Source organism: Gopherus evgoodei, unplaced genomic scaffold (assembly GCF_007399415.2).
Source record: "Gopherus evgoodei ecotype Sinaloan lineage unplaced genomic scaffold, rGopEvg1_v1.p scaffold_91_arrow_ctg1, whole genome shotgun sequence".
Taxonomy (NCBI): domain Eukaryota; kingdom Metazoa; phylum Chordata; order Testudines; family Testudinidae; genus Gopherus; species Gopherus evgoodei.
The window spans coordinates 57,819-80,667 of record NW_022060112.1 but is presented as its reverse complement, the minus strand read 5'-3'; the positions used below and the strand labels follow the sequence as shown (position 1 = coordinate 80,667).

The 22,849-nt window shown below is 65.4% G+C and overlaps 1 protein-coding gene across 3 annotated transcripts; it reads left to right on the top strand.

Annotated features, from left to right (window-relative positions):
• Positions 1-386: 386 nt before the first annotated feature.
• On the top strand, positions 387-18,002 carry KCND1 (potassium voltage-gated channel subfamily D member 1). 3 transcript variants are annotated; one of them, XM_030548245.1, is made up of 7 exons: positions 387-1,131; positions 6,286-7,846; positions 14,216-14,378; positions 14,547-14,630; positions 15,774-15,869; positions 15,958-16,199; positions 17,058-18,002. In XM_030548245.1, exons 2-7 carry the CDS (start codon positions 6,732-6,734, stop codon positions 17,257-17,259), a joined length of 1,902 nt encoding a protein of 633 aa, XP_030404105.1. In that variant the 5' UTR covers positions 387-1,131; positions 6,286-6,731; the 3' UTR covers positions 17,260-18,002. The 3 variants fall into 3 exon arrangements, with proteins under 3 accessions (XP_030404105.1, XP_030404102.1, XP_030404104.1); XM_030548242.1 differs by lacking the exon at positions 387-1,131 and adding an exon at positions 3,218-3,380; XM_030548244.1 differs by lacking the exon at positions 387-1,131 and adding an exon at positions 5,505-5,588.
• The last annotated feature ends 4,847 nt before the right edge of the window (positions 18,003-22,849 follow it).

The following is a 22,849-nucleotide window of genomic DNA, read 5'->3' as shown; positions in this document are numbered from 1 at the left end:
GCAGGGCCTGGGGGGGGGGTGCTGGCAGTGCCAGGCTAGCAGGGGGCTGCAGGTGGGGAGGGAGGGGCACCGGCAGGGCCTGGGGGGGTCTGTGGTTTGGGAGGAAGTGGTCCTGGCAGTGCCAGGCTAGCAGGGGTCTGTGGTTCAGGAGTGACGGGTGCCAGCAGGGCCTGGGGGGGGGTGCTGGCAGTGCCAGGCTAGCAGGGGGCTGCAGGTGGGGAGGGAGGAGCACCGGCAGGGCCTGGGGGGGTCTGTGGTTTGGGAGGAAGGGGTGCTGGCAGTGCCAGGCTAGCAGGGGTCTGTGGTTCAGGAGTGACGGGCGCCAGCAGGGCCTGGGGGGGGGGGTGCTGGCAGTGCCAGGCTAGCAGGGGGCTGCGGGTGGGGAGGGAGGGGCACCGGCAGGGCCTGGGGGGGGGGTCTGTGGTTTGGGAGTGAGGGGCGCCAGCAGGGCCTTGGCGGGGGGAGGTTGTTCGGGATGGAGGGGTGCCGGGTTAGCAGCGGGCTGCGGGTCGGGAGTGGGGGGCACCAGTAGGGCCGGTGGGGGGGGGGGTCTGTGGTTTGGGAGGAAGGGGCGCCAGCAGGGCCTTGGCAGGGGGAGGTTGTTCGGGATGGAGGGGTGCCGGTAGTGCCAGGCTAGCAGGGGTCTGGGGTTCGGGAGGGAGGGGCGCCGGCAGGGCCTTGGCGGGGGGAGGTTGTTCGGGATGGAGGGGTGCCGGGTTAGCAGCGGGCTGCGGGTCGGGAGTGGGGGGCACCAGTAGGGCCGGTGGGGGGGGGTGTCTGTGGTTCGGGAGGGAGGGGCACCTGTTCATTTCTTTGAGTTTCCCCCATGGGGTAGTGGCTCCTTTACCCATCATGCTCTGCTTCTGGCTTGCTCTGAACCCCCCTTTCCTGCCCCTCAGTCCCCCCGCATGTGTCCAATACACCCCCCCCCCCCGCAAAGTGGGCAGGGGGGAAGGTTCTGTGTCTGTCCAGCTCTCGGCGGGGGGGGGGGGGGGGGGTACGATGTTCTGACTGCACTTTCCTGGCCCCCCCCCGGCTCGGGGGTATTTAATGTGTTGGTGACGTGAACCACGGTTAATTACGGAGACAATAAAGATGTGGATGCCGCAGTGCCCGCTCGGCTGCTGTCAGGTGGGGGCTGGGCGGGGGCTGCTCTCCCCGGGCAGTGCTGGGGGGGTGCTGGGGGCAGGGGCCTGGGGGGGGATCGGGGGGGGCTGCTCTCCCTGGGCAGTGCTGGGGGGGTGCTGGGGACAGGGGCCTGGGGGGAGAGGATTGGGGGGGCTGCTCTCCCCGGGCAGTGCTGGGGGGATGGGGGGGCTGCTCTCCCCGGGCAGTGCTGGGGGGGTGCTGGGGACAGGGGCCTGGGGGGAGAGGATTGGGGGGGCTGCTCTCCCCGGGCAGTGCTGGGGGGGTGCTGGGGACAGGGACCTGGTGGGGGATCAGGGGGGGCTGCTCTCCCTGGGCAGTGCTGGGGGGGTGCTGGGGACAGGGGCCTGGGGGGGCATCGGGGGGGGGCTGCTATCCCCTGGCAGTGCTGGGGGGGTGCTGGGGGGGCTGCTCTCCCTGGGCAGTGCTGGGGGGGTGCTGGGGACAGGGGCCTGGGGGGGGATCGGGGGGGGCTGCTCTCCCCTGGCAGTGCTGGGGGGGCTGCTCTCCCTGGGCAGTGCTGGGGGGGGCGCTGTAGGGCAGGGCCTGGGGGGGGGGCTAGGCAGGCAGAGGCATGGGGGGATCAGTGGGGGACTGTCACACTCAGATCATGCCCACTCATGGCCCTGTGGGGGGAGCCCCCTTCAGTGTGACACCTTCTCGGGGGGCCACTCTCCCTCGGGGTCAGGCTCCTCCACCTCCTGGAGCTGCACCTCTCTGAGCCTCAGCACGTCTGTCTCTGCCGTGGGCCCCCCAGGGAGTCCCCTCGCTCTGGGCCCCCCAGGGCTGCACCCCCCCGAGGGGATAATCCCCCCCACCCCCTTCACTAGCCCAGAGAGTTTATTGAGCGTCTGACCCCAGCACAGGAAACTCCCCGGCCCCCAGCCTGGCCTCCCTCAGCCCAGCACATCCCAGTCCCCCTGCAGCCAGGGGGGCTCTGCCTGCTCCCCCTCTCCAGCCCCGAGCCCCCCCACTCCCAGCTGGGCATCTGCTGCCCCCGGCCCAAACCCGCCTCTGTCCATTGGCTTCTCTCCAGGTAACCGGGGTGGCCTGGGCCCCCTCTCCCCTCCTCTGTCCTCTGGCTGATCAGGTCCCCGGGCCCCTCTCCCCGCAGCCCATTGTCCCCCCGTGGCCAGAACCAGCTGCAACTCCTGAGCTGGGTCACCAGGTCACCGGTCGCTGGGGTCTCCATCCTCCAGGCCATCGGCTGGGGTCCCAACTTCCCTCCCCCTCGTTAAACCAGCAACCCCCAGGGACACTGAGTCCCACCCCCTGAGCCTGCCACCCCCTGGAACATACAGAAAAACCAAGAAACGCCCCCCCACTTTGTCACAGGGACATTAGGGGATTGGGGGGGAGCAGTAGGGGGCTGGGGGGAAGGGCCAGGGGCTGGGGGACACCATGGGGTGGGGAAATGGCCTAATCTTCTCCAGTGTGTGCCTCGAAGCTCCAGTCAGGACAGGAACCCAGGCGCCCGGGTTAATTCCCCCTAGGGCAATTTCAGGTTCTCCCACCCCACCCCAGAGCTGGCTGCATCTCAGTGTCAGGCGAGCTGTCCCCGCAGGGTGTTACATGCAGCTGGTCCCCTGCCGCCACACCCCAGAGATGGCTGCATCTCAGTGCCAGGCGAGCTGTCCCCGCAGGGTGTTACATGCGGCTGGTCCCCAGCCGCCCTGCCCCAGAGCTGGCCGCATCTCAGCGCCAGGTGAGCTGTCCCTGAAGGGTGTTATATGCAGCTGGTCCCTAGCTGTCTCACCCCAGAGCTGGCCACATCTCTGCGCTAGGCAAGCTGTCCCTGAAGGGTGTTATATGCAGCTGGTCCCCAGCCACCCCACCCCAGAGCTGGCTGCATCTCTGCACCAGGCGAGCTGTCCCTGAAGGGTGTTGTTATATGCAGCTGGTCCCCAGCCGCCCCACCCCAGAGCTGGCCACATTTCGGCGTTGGCAGCTGGCAGGAGGGAGCTGAGGCCAGGTTGTCAGACACCCGCAGGGGCTGGCATCAAAGTGCTGCAGCCCCGTCCCCCCAGCTCTGCCGGTGCCCCTCACTCCCGACCCGGAGCCCCTGCTCGACCCCCCCCCCCTTATTTAGACTAATTTTTTTGTCAGCAAACTCCAACGGTCTGGGGAGGGTGAGGGCAGGACCGCGAACCCTCCTGACCAATGGGAGGCCCGTTTTTCATCAGCCAATCACGTGGCAGCTTAAACTCTGTCCGAAGTTACACAGCCCCGTGGAGGTGAGTTCTGGCCACAAGGGAATGTTATTTAGAAGGGGCCAGCAGGGGGTGCTGCGGGGAGACCAAACAGCTGGAAAGTTTGGAAAGTCCCTGGATGCGGGTCCTGCGGAACTGCTGGCCACTGGATTTCGTCCCAGAGCTGGGCTGGTATCAATCTTGGGTCCCACTGCAGCAGGGCAAGCGGCAGGCAGGATATTTGGTGTCTGGCCGGGGGTGCAGGGCCCTTGGAAAGTCAACTGCAGCCAGGAGACCAGGGTAGATGGGCCAATGGGTTCAACAACGTACAGATGCTTTTACCGCTTTCCCTGAGCAAAGAGCCCAAAGGCCTTCGTAGCCAGGGCCTGCAGCCCATGAGCCACGATGCAGCCACCTCCGGGGTGGGGCAGCTGCCTGGACACTTGGGACATCCCCCACTGAAGATGCGGGTGTGAGCATGGGGCGGGGGGAATCAAGACAGCTGAGATGTCACCCGTCTGGGGTCATGGCTGGGAGCCCGGACACCTGGGTTCTCTCCCCGGCATGGGGAGTGGGGGGTGATGGGATCCCGGACTCCTGGGTTCTCTCCCCTGCACGGGGAGCGGGGGCCGATGGGTTAGAGGGGGGGAGATGGGATCCCGGACTCCTGGGTTCTCTCCCCTGCACGGGGAGCGGGGGCCGATGGGTTAGAGGGGGGGAGATGGGATCCCGGACTCCTGGGTTCTCTCCCCTGCACGGGGAGCGGGGGCCGATGGGTTAGAGGGGGGGAGATGGGATCCCGGACTCCTGGGTTCTCTCCCCAGCTCCGGGGGCTCTGCTGGCTGGGTTCTCTGGCAGCAGGTTGTTTTTCTGGGGCGCGTCTCGCTGGCGGGTGACGTTTTGGGGGCACCACCGCCTGCCTGTCACCTGGGAGCCTTTGAAGGGCCCTGATGCCGGAGCTGCCGTGAGATTCCTGCTTCGCGCCCGGGGCGGGCACCAGGCTCAGCCACACGCAGAGAGACGGGGAGGGGCGGCTGCTTTGGGGGAGCAGAGAAGGGGACACGGAGCCTGTCCCCTCTAAGGGGCACCTGCCTGATCCTGCCCCAGAGCAGGGGGCTACTCCAGTGGCCCTGAGCTTCCTTCCCCCACAGCCCTGCTGGTGCCCCTCACTCCCGACCTGCAGCCCCGCTAGCCCAGCCCTGCTGGTGCCCCTCACTCCCGACCTGCAGCCCCCGCCAGCGCCCCCCACGCCCTGGCTGTCAGCCCGTTTACTGAACAGCTCTTAGCCGCTCCGGGTATCGATTTGCTCTAAGTGCTGCGTGCTTCCCATGTGCTGATTAAGGGTTTGTTCCGACACTGGCAACTCGGGGCACGCGGGGGTGGGGAGTCTGGTGAGTCCCAGAGAGCGGGGGGGGCGCAGGGCTGGGCTGGCTGAGGAGTGAGGGTCGGGAGTGAGGGGCACCGGCCGGGCTGGCAGGGGGCTGCGGGTCGGGAGTGAGGGGCTCCGCCGGGCTGGCAGGGGGCTGGGGTCGGAACTGAGGGGCACTAAACCTGTGTGCTCATCCTGCTGGGACCCCTGGCTTTGCTGGGTGTGTGCTGGGAGCCAGGACTCCTGGGTTCTCTCCCTGGCTCTGGGAGGGGAGTGGGGTCCAGGGGTTAGAGCTGGAGGGGGGGCTGGGAGCCAGGACTCCTGGCTTCTCTCCCTGGTTCTGAGTCTGTGGACCCCTCCTCAGCTGCCTGGAGTTGTTGTGGGGGAGGGGTCTGGGGACTCCACACCCCCTGGCTCAGTCCCCCAAATTCTTCCTCTTCTCTGGGCCCCCCTGTCCCCGCCGCATTGGTGCCCCCCCCAACCTCATCTCTGCCTCTTCGATCCCCGGATCCCCCGTTCCCCCTCCCACCCATGTAGATCCGATCCATCTGCATCCCCGCTAGATCCACACGCCCCCTTTAGAGCCATAGATCCTTCCCCATAGATCCCTCCATTCCTCCCCATAGATCCCTCCCCTATAAGTCCCTCCATCCCTCCCCTATAGATCCATCCCTCCCCCCGCTCTCCCCGCCCCCCCCCCCGGCACCCGGCGCTGCGATATAAGAGCCGGTACCTCCCCCTCCCCCCCCCCCCGCCGCCTGATGCAGGCGGGACCCGCTTCACTCACACCCGCCCGGACCCGCGGAGCGATGCGCCTGGGGGGGCCGGGGCAGGGACCCCCCCAGCCCGGAGCCCGGATTGCCGCCCGCGGCCGCCGGAGAGAGGTGAGAGCGGCCGGGCCGGGCGGGTCTGTCTGACCGCCCCCGGCTCCTGGATCGGCCCCCCCATCCACCCCCCCAGAGCCTCCGGATCGGTCCCCCCCGGATCCGCCCCGCCATCCACCCCACAGAGCCCCCGGATCCGCCCCCCGGCTCCCTGATCCGCCCCCCCGGTTCCAGCTCCCCCGGATCTGCCCCCCCCCGCCATCTGCCAGGGGCGCTGGGACAGTGCGGTGGGGCGGGGGGGCTGAGAGCCGAACTGCAAACCCTGGCTAGGATGGAACCGCTTCCAGCCCCCTCAACCTCCCCACCTCTGGCAACTGCACCCTCTGCCCTGCCCCCTGCCCTGGCCCCATCTCCACCCCTAGTCTGGGGTGTCCCTGAGTCAGGTGGTCCCTCATGATCCCCCATCCCCCATGGAGCAGTTACTGTCCCTCGCAGTGGGGGGGGGTCCGGGAAAGGGATTTGAGTAAGAATCAAAAACATCCACCCCTCCCCCGATGCTTGGCTAGGCCTGCCCCCGCCCCGCTGGGGTCCCCCCTCCAACCCACCAGCCCCCACAGCCAGGGAGAGAACCCAGGAGTCCTGGCTCCCAGCCCCCACTCCCCTCCCAGATCCAGGAGAGAACCCAGGAGTCCGGGCTGAGGTGTCTACTCTGCAGGTCTTGATTTTCTATCTCATGTCTCCTCTCTCCTGCCCGCAGCTCCCTGAGAGGCTCCCCGGCTCCTGAGCCTGTCGGACCCTTTGCCAAGAGCCAGCAGCATGGAGCAGCCCAGAACCCACCCCCTGCCTCGACTGGGGGCGGCCGAGACCGGGGGGTACCTGAGACTGTGACCAGGAGCGACTCGTTTCTCCCCCTAGCCCCTGGCTCCGTGCCCCACAGTGACACGCGGGCTGGGTGCTCGTGTTCGGAGAGGGCTGATCCACAGGCAGGTCCCCACGGGGGACCCGCAGCTAGAGGAGCCCTGGGTCCTGAGACCTGCCCCGACCTCCCTGGGACACATCCAAGTTTGGAGACGACCCCCACTCCCGCCGGCGCCCCATCTCCTGGGTCCCAAGGCCACTGCCAGGGCACCTCCGGCTTTGGCACCTTCCCTGTTCCGAGCTGACGCTCCCTCTCTGCCTCGGCGACCCCCGCGCCAGGCCAGCATGGCGGCCGGCGTGGCTACCTGGCTGCCCTTTGCCCGCGCGGCCGCCGTGGGCTGGCTGCCCTTGGCCAAGAAGCCGATACCCAAACCGCCCAGCGACAGGCGACCCCGGGGGGATGAGATCCTGGTGGTGAACGTGAGCGGCCGGCGGTTCCAGACCTGGCAGAACACGCTGGATCGGTACCCGGACACGCTGCTGGGCAGCTCGGAGAAGGACTTCTTCTACGACGAGGACAGCCAGGAGTATTTCTTCGACCGCGACCCGGAGATTTTCCGCCACGTCTTGAATTTCTACCGCACTGGCCACCTGCACTACCCCCGGCACGAGTGCATCCAGGCCTTCGACGAGGAGCTGAGCTTTTACGGCATCATCCCGGAGCTGATCGGCGACTGCTGCCTGGAGGAGTACCGCGACCGCAAGAAGGAGAACGCCGAGCGGCTGGCCGAGGACGAGGAAGCGGAGAGCGCCACCGACCTTTCGCTTCCGCCGGACAGCACCGTCCGGCAGCAGCTGTGGCGGGCCTTCGAGAACCCCCACACCAGCACCGTGGCCTTGGTCTTCTACTACGTCACCGGCTTCTTCATCGCCGTCTCGGTGATCGCCAACGTGGTGGAGACCATCCCCTGCCAGCCGCCGCCCGGCCGGAAGCGCCAGCAGCCCTGCGGCGAGCGCTTCCCCTTGGCCTTCTCCTGCATGGACACGGCCTGTGTCCTCATCTTCACCGGCGAATACCTGCTCCGGCTCTTCGCCGCCCCCAGCCGCTGCCGCTTCCTGCGCAGCGTCATGAGCATCATCGACGTGGTGGCCATCCTGCCCTACTACATCGGGCTGGTGATGCCGGAGAACGAGGACGTCAGCGGGGCCTTCGTCACCCTGCGGGTCTTCCGGGTCTTTCGCATCTTCAAGTTCTCCCGGCACTCGCAGGGCCTGCGGATTCTGGGCTACACGCTGAAGAGCTGCGCCTCGGAGCTGGGCTTCCTCCTCTTCTCGCTGACCATGGCCATCATCATCTTCGCCACCGTCATGTTCTACGCCGAGAAAGGCACCCGCAGCACCAACTTCACCAGCATCCCGGCCGCCTTCTGGTACACCATCGTCACCATGACCACGCTGGGGTGAGTCTGCGCTGCCAGCCCTCCGCCCCTGCCCCGCTTCCCTAGGGGAGGGTCTGCCGGGATCCCTCCGGGAACACCGCTCCCTTTGGGCCTGGTCCGAGAGCCGGACGCCTGGAACAGCCCCCGCAGTCTATCGCTTTAGTCTCGGGTTTTGGAGTTGCTGTCTCAAGAGTCCAGCCCTGGACTCTACCATGGCCAGGAAATTTGGCCACATGATTGAGCGCCCTGCGGCGGGTCCATGGGACACCAGCCCTGCTGTGGGGCCTGCTGGGAGCAGAGTGCGAATCCAACCCAGGCAATTCCCACACGCATCAGATTCAGAACAGGCTGGGAAACGGCTGAAGTGTGCATGGTGGGTGTGGGGGAAGGGCTGGGAGCCAGGACTCCTGGGTTCTCTCCCCGGCTCTGGGAGGGGAGTGAGGGCTGGTGGCTTTGAGCAGGGGGGGCTGGGAGCCAGGACTCCTGGGTTCTCCTCTGGCTCTGGGAGGGGAGTGAGAGGGGGCCTGGGAGCCAGGACTCCTGGATTCTCTCCCCGGCTCTGGGAGGGGAGTGGGGGCTGGTGTGTTAGAACAGGGGGCTGGGAGCCAGGACTCCTGGGTTCTCTCCCTGGCTCTGGGAGGGGAGTGGGGGCTGGTGGGTTAGAGCTGGGGGGGTTGGGAGCCAGGACTCCTGGGTTCTCCCCTGGCTCTGGGAGGGAAGTGGGGCCTGGTGTGTTAGAACAGGGGGCTGGGAGCCAGGACTCCTGGGTTCTCTCCCTGGCTCTGGGAGGGGAGTGGGGGCTGGTGGGTTAGAGCAGGGGGGGCTGGGAGCCAGAACTCCTGGGTTCTCCCCTGGCTCTGGGAGGGGAGTGGGGGCTGGTGGGTTAGAGCTGGGGGGGTTGGGAGCCAGGACTCCTGGGTTCTCCCCTGGCTCTGGGAGGGGAGTGGGGGCTGGTGTGTTAGAACAGGGGGCTGGGAGCCAGGACTCCTGGGTTCTCTCCCTGGCTCTGGGAGGGGAGTGGGGGCTGGTGGGTTAGAGCTGGGGGAGTTGGGAGCCAGGACTCCTGGGTTCTCCCCCCAGCTCTGGGAGGGGAGTGGAGGGCAAAGCGCTGGAGCGGAGAAACTTGTGGGCGGGAGGCCAGGCCTGGCACGGCTGGTACCATCTGCAATGGGCTGGATATTTCCTGGCTGCCCAAGGATGCAAACGTCTGTTCAGCTCGTAATTCTTCCTAAGTGCCCCGTGGCAGCTTCCATCGCGGGCCAGCAGCAGGGGGAGGAGAGAGGAGCTGAGGGCTGCAGGTCAGGAGTGAGGGGCATCAGCGGAGCTTGTGGGGGGACCCTAGCAGGGGGCTATGGGTTGGGAGTGGGGGGCACCGCATGTCTCTTTAACAGTCCCCAGGAATCCTGGGGACTGTTGCATCTTACTGCATCATTGCTGGGGCAAACCGCAGAGCTGGGGAGAGAACCCAGGAGTCCTGGATCCCAGTCCCCCTGCTCTAACCCACCAGCCCCCACTTTCCTCCCAGAGCCGGGAGAGAACCCAGGAGTCCTGGATCCCAGCCCCCACCACAGCAACAGACACACAATCCGCAGGTCACCCTACAAACTGTCTTTCCCTTACTTCCCACCAAGGGGCGCCAGGGGGTCACTATTACACAAGGGTGTGGCAAAGAGATGCATTGTGGGTAAGGCGGAGGGCAGGAGGAGGGGGCAGTTTGGGTTCCGGGCTAGGTGGGACGGCTGGAGGTTCACGCTGCAATGATGAAGGGAGGAAAGCTGCTTCTCCCCCATCACTAGGTTCAAGTGTTAACAGCCCCGATTGTGTGACAGGTCCCGCCACATGGAATGGGGGCTTGGAGGAGATGTGCCTTCATGGTGAAGAGAATGGGGCAGCACCAGGACTCCTGGGTTCTCTCCCTGGCCCTAGGAGGGGAGTGGGTTAGAGCAGGCGGATTGGGAGCCTGGATGCCTGGGCTCCATTCGTGGCCATGAGCCAGGGCCATCTGGGCCAAGCCCCCCTGGGTTGAGTCCATTCTGCCTCCATAACTGTTGCCAGCAGTTTCTATGAAACAGGCTTCTCATTCCTGTCCCAATCCCTCGTGTGGCGATATGTGGGGTGGTTCCCCGGGTGCTCTGCCCCAGAGCTAGTTGCATCTCAGCGCCAGGCGAGCCGTCCCCATGCAGTGTTATGTGCAACGGTTCCCCGGCTGCTCCGCCCCAGAGCTGGCTGCATCTCAGAGCCGGACGATCCGTCCCCATGCGGTGTTATGTGCAGTGGTTCCCCGGCTGCTCCGCCCCAGAGCTGGCTGCATCTCAGAGCCGGACGAGCTGTCCCCATGCAGTGTTATGTGCTGTGGTTCCCTGGCTGCTCCGCCCCAGAGCTGGCTGTATCAAATGCCCCTCTGTGTCTGGGGACGTGGCAGATGTGTGCTTTCTCCCTCCAGCCCCCCCCCCCAGCTCCACGCCGAGGCCTTGGTGGCTGCCCGGGTGTTTTGCTCTGCACCAGATTGGGCATGTGGCATGTAACCGAGGCAGGGCCCTGCTGCAGCTCCACAGGGGATAAATTATTTATCCACAGAGCGCGGGAGGCAGAGAAAGCCGCTTTCCGCAGCTCGCTTGTGCTGGGGGGGCTGGCAGGGGCTGCGGGTTGAGAGTGAGGCGCACCGGCAGAGCCCGGGGCTGGGGTCAGATCCAGGTGACCTGCGTTGGGCTCGTCCTGAGGCTGGCAGAGATTCCACTGAATCGGGAACATGCTCGGTGAGGGCGGGGGGGCTGGGGAGCCAGGACTCCTGGGTTCTCCCCCGGCTCTGGGGGGGCAGTGGGGGCTGGTGGTTAGAGCAGGGGGGCTGGGAGCCAGGACTCCTGGGTTCTCTCCCCAGCTCCGGGAGGGGAGTGGGGGCTGGTGGTTAGAGCAGGGGGCTGGGAGCCAGGACTCCTGGGTTCTCTCCTGGCTCTGGGAGGGCAGTGGGGGCTGGTGGTTAGAGCAGGGGGGCTGGGAGCCAGGACTCCTGGGTTCTCTCTCCGGCTCTGGAAGGGGAGTGGGGGCTGGTGGTTAGAGCTGGGAGGCTGGGAGCCAGGACTCCTGGGTTCTCTCTCCAGCTCAGGGAGGGGAGTGGGGGCTGGTGGTTAGAGCAGGGGGCTGGAAGCCAGGACTCCTGGGTTCTCTGCCGGCTCTGGGAGGGGAGTGGGGGCTGGTGGTTAGAGCTGGGAGCCAGGACTCCTGGGTTCTCCCCCGGCTCTGGGAGGGGAGTGGGGGCTGGTGGTTAGAGCAGGGGGGCTGGGAGCCAGGACTCCTGGGTTCTCTGCCGGCTCTGGGAGGGGAGTGGGGGCTGGTGGTTAGAGCCGGGGGCTGGGAGCCAGGACTCCTGGGTTCTCCCCCGGCTCTGGGAGGGCAGTGGGGGCTGGTGGGTCAGAGCAGGACTGGGGGTGTTGGCTCTTTGCATGTCTCTGCCATGGGGTCGTGATCTCATCTGCTCTAGGGCAAATTGGGGCCTAACCGCCCCCCGAGTTTGTTTCATGGCACCTTCCAGGCCCTGCAGCTGCCCACTAGCAGGGCGGGGCCTCCTTCCCGCTCCCCCATTTCTGTGCATCTCAGGCCCCAGCCGGCTCACATCCCCCCCAGTGGAGTTACCAGGGGGTCGGGGCTGTCAGGCCCCCCACAACCATCCCCACCCGGTCCAAGGAGCAGCCTTCAGTACCCTGGTATCCAGCTCCAGCCCCCTCCCTGGTATGTCCCCCCCACCCCTGGCTCAGCCCCAGGCCCCCCCCCAATATCTCTCCCCACCCCTGGCTCGGCCCCAAGGCCCCCCCACCCCTGATATCCTGCCCTGCTGGGTCAGCCCCAGCCCCCCCCCCCCCGGCCACAGCGCAAGGTTGCAGCAACCTCTCGCCAGCCAAGCGGACCCGCTCCGCGCTGGGGCCTGGGGACGTGTGAGTATTTCATGTTCTCCGTAGTTACACACAGAACCGGCCTAGAGCCTGGGGGGTGGGGGGGCTCCTGATTCCTTCCCCCTCCGGAATCCCGACCCCCCGGCACAGAACTCAAAATCCCCTTCCTGCCCCCCGGGGCCTCGCCCTTGTCCTGGGGTCTGCGCTGAGCCACTAGGAGGCACCGTGCTGCAGGGAGAGGGGCAGGGGCTGGGCAGGGGTCTCTCTCCCCTGGCAGTCGGGGCTGGGGGGTGCCATGGGGCGGGGGTCTCAGCAGGGGGAGCCCAGTGTCCTGCCCAGTTAGAACAAGCCACCACCCAGCTAAAATTCCCTGGAATTCCTACTTAATAGCAAATTCTTCTTGATTTGTTAGGCACCTGGTCCCAGCTGCCTCGCCCCAGAGCTGGCTGCACCTCCACATCGGGCGAGCTGTCCCCTTGCAGCGTTGTGTGCAGCTGGTCCCAGCTGCCTCGCCCCAGAGCTGGCTGCATCTCCACATCGGGCGAGCTGTCCCCTTGCAGCGTTGTGTGCAGCTGGTCCCAGCTGCCCCACCCCAGAGCTGGCTGCATCTCCGCGCCGGGCAAGCTGTCCCCTTGCAGCGTTGTGTGCGGCTGGTGTCAGCTGCCCCACCCCAGAGCTGGCTGCATCTCACTGCCGGGCGAGCTGTCCCCTTGCAGCGTTGTGTGTGGCTGGTCCCCAGCTGCCTTGCCCCAGAGCTGGCTGCATCTCAGTGCCAGGCGAGCTGTCCCCTTGCAGCATTGTGTGCAGCTGGTCCCACCTGCTTCACCCCAGAGCTGGCTGCATCTCAGTGCCAGGCAAGCTGTCCCCTTGCAACGTTGTGTGCGGCTGGTCCCCAGCTGCCCTGCCCCAGAGGTGGCTGCATCTCAGTGCCGGGCAAGCTGTCCCCTTGCAGCGTTGTGTGCGGCTGGTCCCAGCTGCCCCACCACAGAGGTGGCTGCATCTCAGCGCCTTGTGTTACCCGTAACAGGGAAGCTGTCACCGCTCTCAGGCTGCGCCCTGAGCCATTGATTGATTCCTCAGCCCGTTAAATAAGTCATGGTGTTGTGGCGCGTATTTTATTATATAATCGCTGGTCGCCTGACGTGGATTAACAACGTTTCTCCAGAAGCAATTTCGCTTTCCCAAGTGCTCCATTACTAATTGGAACACTTCTGCCTCCTGTTATCCTCATGCGGCGTTATGGGTGGCTATTCCTCAGCCGCCCTGCCCCAGAGGTGGCTGCATCTCAGTGTCGGACGAGCCCTCCAGGACTGGTGTTATGTGCGACTGTTCCCCAGCCACCCTGCCCCAGAGGTGGCTGCATCTCAGCGTGGGATGAGCCTGTCACGGAGTCACCGACGATGCTCTGGAACAGCTCCCCACCAAGCCAGGCAGGACTTTGGGGAGCCTCCTCTCCCTTGGAGCAGACTTGTTCAGGGCAAGAAGCTCCCACGTCTTCACCTCCTGGGTCTCTCCTTGGAGCATTCAGCATCCTCTGCCCCAGGCTCCCCAGAGTCCTGACTGGCTTGGTGGGGAGCAGTTCCAGAGCATCGCCCGGTGTCTCCGTGACACCCGCCCCAGCGGGGTCCTGGGGGGGCCAGAGGGTCCTGCACCTCCACTTTGCAGTCAGACGTGACTCTCAGCCAGCCAGTAAAACAGAGGTTTATTCGATGACAGGAACAGGGTCTAACACAGAGCTTGTAGGTACAGAGAACCGGACCCCTCGGCCGGGTCCAGTCTGGGGGGCAGTGAGCCAGACCCCCACCTCTGCCCTCACTCCTCGTCCCCAGCCAGCTCCAGACTGAAACCCCCTCCAGCCCCTCCTCTCTGCTCAGCTCCTGTCCCAGGCCAGGGGGTCTCCTGACCCCTTTGTCTCCCACACCTTCAGCTGGCACCTTTGCAGGGGGGGCCCAGGCCATCAGTTGCTAGGAGACAGGGTGCCAGGCATTTAGGTGCACTGGCCCCTCGCTCTGCAGCAATCACACACCCTTATTCCACCACCTGGATACTTAAGAACTGCACAGGGGACACTGAGGCACCAACACAGTATTCAGAGAAAACATTAAGACATTCCCAGTTCGTCACAGAGCCATCCTGGTGTGTTATGTGTGGCTGTGTCCCAGCTGTTCTGCCCCAGAGGCAGCTGCATCTCAGCATGGGACAAGCCATCCTGGCGTGGTGTTATGTGCGATTGTTCCCCAGCTGTCCTGCCCCAGAGGTGGCTGCATCTCAGCATCTCCCCCACCGCACCGGTGAGGGACCCTAGAGCAGCAGGCCTGTGAGATGCACAGGGCGGTTCACACCTCTGCGAGTGACCGGCTCAGGCCTGTGGCAGACTCCAGCAGTGTCACATTTTGGGGGTTTTCTCCCCGACCGCAAGGGCTAGGAAGGGACTTTTTTCAGCCCCTGAAAGCTGAGCTTCTGGTGCATTCGTGTTCTTTTTTCTCTCCCTTTCCCCTGGCAGGTACGGGGACATGGTTCCCAGCACGATCGCCGGGAAGATCTTCGGCTCCATCTGCTCGCTGAGCGGGGTGCTGGTCATCGCGCTGCCGGTGCCTGTCATTGTCTCCAACTTCAGCCGCATCTACCACCAGAACCAGCGGGCGGACAAACGCAGAGCGCAGCAGGTCCTTGGGGGCAGCCCTGGGCAAAGGAGGGGGGATGCGGGGAGAGGAGAGTGAGCCAGGGTGGAGGGGGGTTGTGGGGCTGAGATGCAGAGGGGCGCTGGGGGGTCAGAAGGGGAGCTGGGGGGAAGGTTTGGTCTGTGTCTCTGACTCTCCCCCCCCACTCCACAGAAGGTTCGCCTGGCACGGATCCGTCTGGCAAAGAGCACCACGACCAACGCCTTCCTGCAGTACAAGCGGAACGGGGGCCTCAAGGTACCTGCCCCCAGCACGTGCACGCTCGCCTCTCGCACGTGCACCCCTTGCATGCTCACCCCATTGCACTAGCAAACACCCGTGCACTGTGGCAGCACACGCTTGCCCAGTGGCAGGAGAGCACTCGCTACACAGATGCCCTGCACGCTCACCCCTGCACACTCACCCCCCCGGCGCTGACATCCCCTGTGCACAATCGCACGGCACACTCGCCCTGCCCACAGTGATGTTAGCACAGCCCCTGTGCATACCTGCCCCACACACTGCCTCAGTGGCACAGACACGACCGTGCACACTCAGCAGGTTCACCACTCACACTGTTGCACTAGCTCACTCATGTACAAACCCAGTGCACGCTGGCTGCACACTCATCCTTCACACAAACACACAATTGCAATAACACTCACATGCACAGTCACAGGGCACACTTACCTTTTACACATTCACACCATTACACTAACACACATGCACAACACACACTCACCACCACCCACTTGCACTAAACCCATCACTGCAAGCGCAAGGCACACTCACCTCACACTTTGCACACACACAATTACATTAACACCGGCACACACACTCACAGTTCTGTTGGCACTCCCATCCCCACACACTGTCCCAGTTGCACTGACACACCTGTGCACAATCACTGCACACTCGCCCCTTGCACACAGTCCCAATGCACACTGGATGTATACTCACACACTAACACACCCTTGCACAATCCCAATGCAAAATTGCCCTTCACACACACACACGCTAACACACCCATGCACAAATCCCAGTGCATAGCCACCTCTTGCACACAATTGCACTAACACACCCATGCACAATCCCAATGCACAATTGTCGCTCCTACTGGCACACCATTGCACTAACACCACTGTGTACAATCCCAGTGCACACTCACCACAGCTTGCACGCTTCCCCAGTTGCAGTGAGACACCCAGTGGCACACCCTCCCAGCCTTACACACGCACAGGAGTGCAGAACACATCTGTGTTCGCTCTTTGCACGCTTCCCCCCGCCAACCCTCCTCGTTGTACCCCTCCCATTCAGTCCCGCTCCCAGGCCCCCAGTAGGCTGTGGATGTGTGTGCTGGGGAGGGGATGTCTGTCTATCTCTGATCTCCCCCCAAAACAGGACCGGGGCAGTGCAGCCCATGCCGTGGCTGTGAGGAATTGTTCGACATTTGAGCAGCAGCACCATCACCTGCTGCACTGCCTGGAGAAGACCACGGTGAGCGGGGGGCAGGGGCAGCTGGGGGGTGGTGTGGGGGGTGGAGGGTGCCGTGGGCCACGCTGAATCTCCCCCCTCCCCCCTGCAGAGCCACGAGTTCATGGACGAGCGCTCGTGCAGCGAGGCCGGGCTGGGGGGCTCGGTGGGCGGACGGAGCAGCCGCAGCACCTCCTTCTCCTCCCAGCAGGGCGGCGCCACCTCCTGCTGCCCCCGCCGGGGTCCCCCGCGCCGGGCCCTGCGCCCAGTCCCCTCCATCGCCTCCGTCAGCCGCGCCAGCGCCCAGGAGCTCAACATGCTGCACGGCCACAAGGGGCCCGCCGCCCCCCCGAGGTAACAGCACCCCCACACTGGGGGGAGAGGGAGGGGCACTGGGGGGCTGGGCGAGGGGGGTGGAGGAATCGGAGGTGCTGGGGGTATTGAGCTGTGGGGAGGGGGAAGGGCACTGGGGGGGCCTGCCCCAGAGGGGATGGGTCATGGAGGCTCCTAGGTCCTCCCCACAGCACCCACTAGGGGGAGCTGGCACCCCCCCCATCCACTGGGGTCTTTGTGCTGAACTATAGAGTAATGCTGGCGTCTGCTGCCACCTAGTGGACAAATGCAGAAAAGTGGGGGCTGGGAGCCAGGACGCCTGGGTTCTCTGCCCGGCTCTGGGAGGGGAGTGGGGGCTGGTGGTTAGAGCAGGGGGGGCTGGGAGCCAGGATGCCTGGGTTCTCTCCCCAGCTCTTGGAGGGGAGTGGGGACTGGTGGTTAGAGGGGGGAGGCTGGGAGCCAGGACGCCTGGGTTCTCTGCCTGGCTCTGGGAGGGGAGTGGGGGCTGGTGGTTAGTGCAGTGGGGAGCTGGGAGCCTGGACTCCTGGGTTCTCTCCCCAGCCCTTGGAGGGGAGTGGGGGCTGGTGGTTAGAGGGGGGAGGCTGGGAGCCAGGACGCCTGGGTTCTCTGCCCGGCTCTGGGAGGGGAGTGGGGGCTGGTGGGTTAGAGCAGGGGGGGGCTGGGAGCCTGGACTCCTGGGTTCTCTGCTCGGCTCTGGGAGGGGAGTGGGGGCAGGTGGTTAGTGCAGTGGGGAGCTGGGAGCCAGGATGCCTGGGTTCTCTGCCCAGCTCTGGGAGGGGAGTGGGGGCAGGTGGTTAGAGGGGGGAGGCTGGGAGCCAGGACGCCTGGGTTCACTCTCTCTCCCCCCACCTCCCCCAGCCGCTCCAGCTTGAACGCCAAGGCCCACGAGAACATGACGATGACCTACGATGGGGTGGACCTGACGGCTGCTCTCACCAGCATCCCCACGCCCCCCGCCAACACCCCCGAGAGCCGCCCCCCCTCGCCCCGTGCCCTGCCCAACTCCAGCCTGCCTGCCCCCCACCTGCCCCACCGCATGGTCAAGATCTCCTCCTTGTAAGGGCAGAGCGTGGAGCGGCTGGAGGGGGGGTGCCCCGTCCCCTCCGCCCACCACCAGGGCCCGGACACTGGGCTCCTGCCTGCCCCGGACGCCTGGGTTCCACATGCCTAGGGGCATTGTCTTCCACAAACGCTGGGGTGCCAGCTGCCTGAGGGCCTGGATTGGCCTGGACGCCTGGGTCCCCCTGCTTCGGTGCATGTCCTCACCCGGCTGCCTGGGTCCCAGGGCCGTTGTCTTCCACAAACGCTGGGGTGGCCGCTGCCTGAGAGGCTGGATTTCTCCCAGCTGCCTGGGTTCCACAGGAGCATGGCCTGGCCCAGAAACCTGGGTCCCCCCATCCCCGCTTAGGCGCATGACTTCGCCTGGATGCCTGGGTCCCGCCGCTGTAGCCACAGTCTTCCACAAACGCTGAGGTGCCACCCGCCGAGGGACACGGCCTTGTCCGGATGCCTGGGTCCTGCCCCCCCCCACGCCCCCTCAGCTCCCTGTTCGAAACAAAGCCATATCTAGGGGACAGCTATGCAAGACGGGCAAACAGCACTACTTCCAGGGCCGGCCTAGAGGGCAGAAGGATATGGCACCTGAGTAAAGCCTTTCCCAACCCAACCCCATGCCCCCGCCCCAGGGCAATGTGGGCAAGAACCCTGGTTAACCCAAAGCCCTTGTATGTCCTGTGCTGGGAGGGGAGTTGGGTCCTGCCAGTGGAGGGGGCTGGGAGCCCGGATGCCTGGGTTCTCTCCCTGGCTCTGGGAGAGGAGTCAGGGCTGGTGAGTGAGAGCAGAGGGGGCCTGGGAGCCCGGACGCCTGGGTTCTCTCCCTGGCTCTGGGAGGGGAGTGGGAGCTGGTGAGTGAGAGCAGGGGACGGGGGCCTGGGAGCCTGGGTTCTCTCCCTGGCTTGGGGAGGGGCAGGTTTGGGCCAGAGATCTTTTGTGGAAGCACCAAATCCACCAGGATTCACCTCCCCCCACCCTGGATCAGACCCCTGGGCCCATATAGCCCAGTGCCCACCCTAGATCAGAACCAAGGACCTGCGGGGCAGGACTCCTGGGTCCCTTCCCCACCCCCTTGGATGGACCCATCTACTCCCCACCAAGGGGGACACACCCAGATCTCCCTACCCCACCCTGAAATCCAAGCCCCTGGCCTATGCATGTCTCTTCCACCATCCGGGGGGCACAGTCCATGGCTGCTGACCACCACCTGCATGCATCTCCGTTCTAGCCTCAGTGGGATGGTGCCTCTTTGGTGGAGCAGAAAGGGGGGGTACCAGACCCCCCCAAATTCCACTCTCCCCTCCTTCCTGGGACCTTGACTAGGTCAACAATCGACAGAGATTGGATGCTGAATCTGCTAATCACTTCACGCCTTTGACGGGCCGCTGGCCACCTCGCAGTCTGCCTCGTGTGCCGTTCTAGGCATTAGGGGGTGGGCAGGACGCCTGGGTTCTCAACTTGGGGAAGGGAGTGGGGGCTAGTGGTTAGAGCGGGGGGGGGCTGGGAGCCCAGATGCCTGGGTTCTCTCCCCAGCTCTAGGAAAGGAGGGGGATGTCTCAGACCCCCCCACACCTGCCAACAGCCTGTAGGGCTGTCGTGCCCCTGATAAGAGTGGCAGCTGCATTCCTCACCCCCCCCAGCACTAACTGTGGGTGGGGGTCCTGAAACATCCTGGCCCAGGTGAGCAATGCAGGGATGAATGCATGGAGCTGCAGGGGGACAGCCAGCCCCGAGGAATGGCCAGCAGGGGGGTGCTAGAGGAGAAACTGAAGCCACAGGAACCGGGTTGGGGGTAGGTGCCCCCGAGTCCCACCACGCGCTCTGCGGAAACAGGCACTTCACTGGTTGAATAGCACAACGCCCAATTCCTTGCATGGCCACTGGGAGGCAACATGGAATCTGCTGCACCTCCCTCCCCCCATCTAAAGCAATATACCCAGTGGGCACCCCCCACCCTATAGAGGGGTGCCCGGGCTGGGAGGGGGGGTAACACACCCCACACCTCCCCCTTCAATTTACCTCCATGTCTACATGAAGACGAGTGGAAAAGTTGGGGGGGGGGGGGCAGGACTCCTGGGTCCTCTCCTGACTCAGTGTGTGACTGGTCAAGTCACTTCAACTCAGGTTCCCCTTTGTGTCCACAGGGGGAGAATAAAAGTGACCAGCTTTGGGGTGGGGTGGTTGGTAGTTGAACCCCTTTGAGGCCAGAGGCACATTTGATGCACCTTGCATGTGGGGCGCAGGGTGGGAGGAGCAGTACAGAGGCTGTGGGGGCAGAGAAGCTGGGGATCGAGGGGCTGCCCTGAGCCCAGAGCGGCGCCACTGTTGTTGGAGCAAATACAAGGAAACGTGTTAAAACTCAGAACCCCGACTCCCAACCTTCCTTGGGGCGCGGGGGGCAAACTAAGAGGGGATGTGACACAAGGGGGCCCCTTGCAGGGGGGGGGGCGTCAGACCCGGGGTGGCTGGGGAGAGGGATGGGACTGGGACACAGGGCCTCTCCCCATTAGCTCCTGGCTCAGGGGTGTGTGTAAGGGTGCCAGGACTCCTGGGTTCTCTCCCGGTTCTGGGAGGGGAGTGGGGGCTGGTGGGTTAGAGCAGGAGGGGCTGGGAGTCAGGACTCCTGGGTTCTCTCCCCAGCTCTGGGAGGGGAGTGGGGTCTAGTGGTTAGAGCGGGGGGGCTGGGAGCCAGGACTCCTGGGTTCTCTCCCGGCTCTGGGAGGGGAGTGGGGGCTGGTGGGCTAGAGCGGGGGGGCTGGGAGTCAGGACTCCTGGGTTCTCTCCCAGCTCTGGGAGGAGAGTGGGGGCTGGTGGTTAGAGCAGGGGGGCTGGGAGTCAGGACTCCTGGGTTCTCTCCCGGCTCTGGGAGGGCAGTGGGGTCTAGTGGTTAGAGCGGGGGGGTTGGGAGCCAGGACTCCTGGGTTCTCTCCCGGCTCTGGGAGGGGAGTGGGGGCTGGTGGTTAGAGCAGTGGGGTTGGGAGTCAGGACTCCTGGGTTCTCTGCCGGCTCTGGGGGGGGCTGGTGGATTAGAACTGGGGGGAGGGGCTGGGAGCCCGGACTCCTGGGTTCTCTCCCTTCCCCTGGGGCTGGGCGGGTAGGTGAGTCCATCGAGAGGCATAATAGGTAAGGAAAAGGGTTGGACTATATTTGAGTGACAGACACCTCAGCCAATCAGAGCGGCTGCGGTGGGGGCTGCTCCAAGATAGGGCTAGAGGGGAAGGAGCCTTTGATGGGATGATGCCTTCCAGCCAATCAGAATGGAGGATTTTCTTCTTGGCCAATCAGAGAGCTGTCCTTTGCTGTCCAATCAATCAGAGAGGAGCGCTGTGCTCTCAGCCAGTGAAATGTGGGCGCCTGTCTTCCCAGCCAATCAACGTCATTTTGTTTCCTCCTCCAATCGGAGGTGTGGAGCCTCTCCAACAGCCAATCAGAAACGAGGGTAGTCCGTCGTAGACAATGACAGATGTCGTCTCAGTATTCTAGCCAATCAGAGATGGTTGCTGTGCGATTCAGCCATTCGGAAATAGGTTCCTTGTCTCTCAGCCAGTCAGAAATGAGTCCTCCACATCTGAGCCAATCAGAAATTGGTTCCGTAATGTTCAGCCAATCATAAATGAGAGCTTCACCTCTCAACCAATAAGACAATTATCGTTACTAAGGGCGGCCCAGGTCCCGCCTTCCTCTGTGTCGTTGCTATGGGCTGTGGGAGGGGGTATTGTAGTGGGAAAACGGGGGTGGGTGGGACTTTTTTGCTGGCAGTTTAGCTTTGGCCAATCAGACAGTTGGCCCATCAACCTGTGGCCAATGAGCGTGAGGCCGCACTGGGTAGCCAGTGAGACCAGGGTCGTTGCCAAGGCGTGCCTAGTCCCCGCCCCCGGCGTTGCTAAGGGGAGTGACGGCGGAAGTGAGCGCGCGGGGTCAGGGGCCGGCTGTGTTGATGTTGACACTAGGCCGGGGCCGAGCGCGAGGGGCTGCCGCGGAAGCCGGGAAGGGTCAAAAAGCCGCAACGGGGAGGGGGAAGGAGCGGGCAAGCGAAGGGTTGATTCGTCTGCGTCCGGCCGCCGGACGCTGCTGCTCCCCCTCCCCCCGGGGTACTTTCGCCCCCACGACCCCTCCCTATGGGGGGGCAGTGAGTGTGTGGGGGAGGGAGCCCCCCGGGTACCCACCATCCCCTTGGCCCCTCCATCCGGGTACCGAGCCCTCCCTGGTACCCCCCTTAGCGCCTCCATCCGGGTCCCCCGCCCCCCCAGGACCCCCCCTTAGCGCCTCCATCCGGGTCCCCCACCCCCCCAGGACCCCCCTTAGCGCCTCCATCCGGGTCCCCCGCCCCCCCCAGGACCCCCCTTAGCGCCTCCATCCGGGTCCCCCGCCCCCCCCAGGACCCCCCCTTAGCGCCTCCATCCGGGTACCCACCATCCCCTTAGCCTCTGTATCCGGGTACCCTGCCCCCCGGCACCCCCCTTAGCCCCTCCATCCAGATACCCATCTCCTTGGCCCAGCCCCCTGCGTACCCCGCCCTCCCTGGTACCCCCCTTAGCCCCTCCATCCGGGTACCCTGCCCCCCGGGACCCTCCCTTGGTCCCTCCATCCGGGTACCCCGGCACCCCCCTTATCCCCTCCATCCAGGTACCCACCATCCCCTTAGTCCCTCCATCCGGGTACCCCGCCTGCCGGGACCCCCCCCTTAGTCCCTCCATCCGAGTACCCCGCCCCCCGGGACCCCCCTTAGTCTCTGCATCCGGGTACCTCACCCCCTGGAACCCCCCCCTTAGCCCCTCCATCCGGGTACCGCGCACCCCGGGACCCCCCCCCTTAGCCCCTCCATCCGGGTACCTCACCCCCCGGAACCCCCTCCTTAGCCCCTCCATCCGGGTACCTCACCCCCCGGACCCCCCTCCTTAGCCCCTCCATCCGGGTACCGCGCACCCCCGGACCCCCCTCCTTAGCCCCTCCATCCGGGTACCCACCATCCTCTTAGCCCCTCCATCCGGTACCTCACCCCCGGAACCCCCCCCTTAGCCCCTCCATCCGGGTACCTCACCCCCCGGAACCCCCCCCTTAGCCCCTCCATCCGGGTACCTCACCCCCTGGAACCCCCTCCTTAGCCCCTCCATCCGGGTACCTCACCCCCCGGAACCCCCCCCTTAGCCTCTGCATCCGGGTACCTCACCCCCGGAACCCCCCCCTTAGCCCCTCCATCCGGGTACCTCACCCCCCCGGAACCCCCCCCTTAGCCCCTCCATCCGGGTACCGCGCACCCCCGGACCCCCCTCCTTAGCCCCTCCATCCGGGTACCCACCATCCTCTTAGCCCCTCCATCCGGGTTCCCCGCCCCCCACCCGGGGCCAGCCCCGCCCGCCGGCCTAGCCGGGCCCCGCTCCCTCCCGGCCATGACGATCCTGCCCAAGAAGAAGCCCTGCCCGGCGGCGGGGGACGGGGAGCGGGACCCGCCGGGCGGCCCCCCCCGCGCCGCGGCCCCGGGCGGGGTGGGCGGCCCGGACCCCCACCCCCACCCGCGGGGGGGCCCCGGCCCGGACTCGCACGCCCGGGGGGGGGCCGGCGGCGGGGGCGGCCCCCCCGCCGGCCCCGACCCCCGC

Coding starts and splice junctions, on each gene's coding strand:
- KCND1 (XM_030548245.1), top strand. CDS start 6,732: ATGGCGGCCGGCGTGGCTACCTGGCTGCCCTTTGCCCGCGCGGCCGCC. Junction 15,870..15,957: donor ACTGCCTGGAGAAGACCACG/GTGAGCGGGGGG, acceptor TCCCCCCTGCAG/AGCCACGAGTTCATGGACGA. Junction 16,200..17,057: donor GGGCCCGCCGCCCCCCCGAG/GTAACAGCACCC, acceptor CACCTCCCCCAG/CCGCTCCAGCTTGAACGCCA.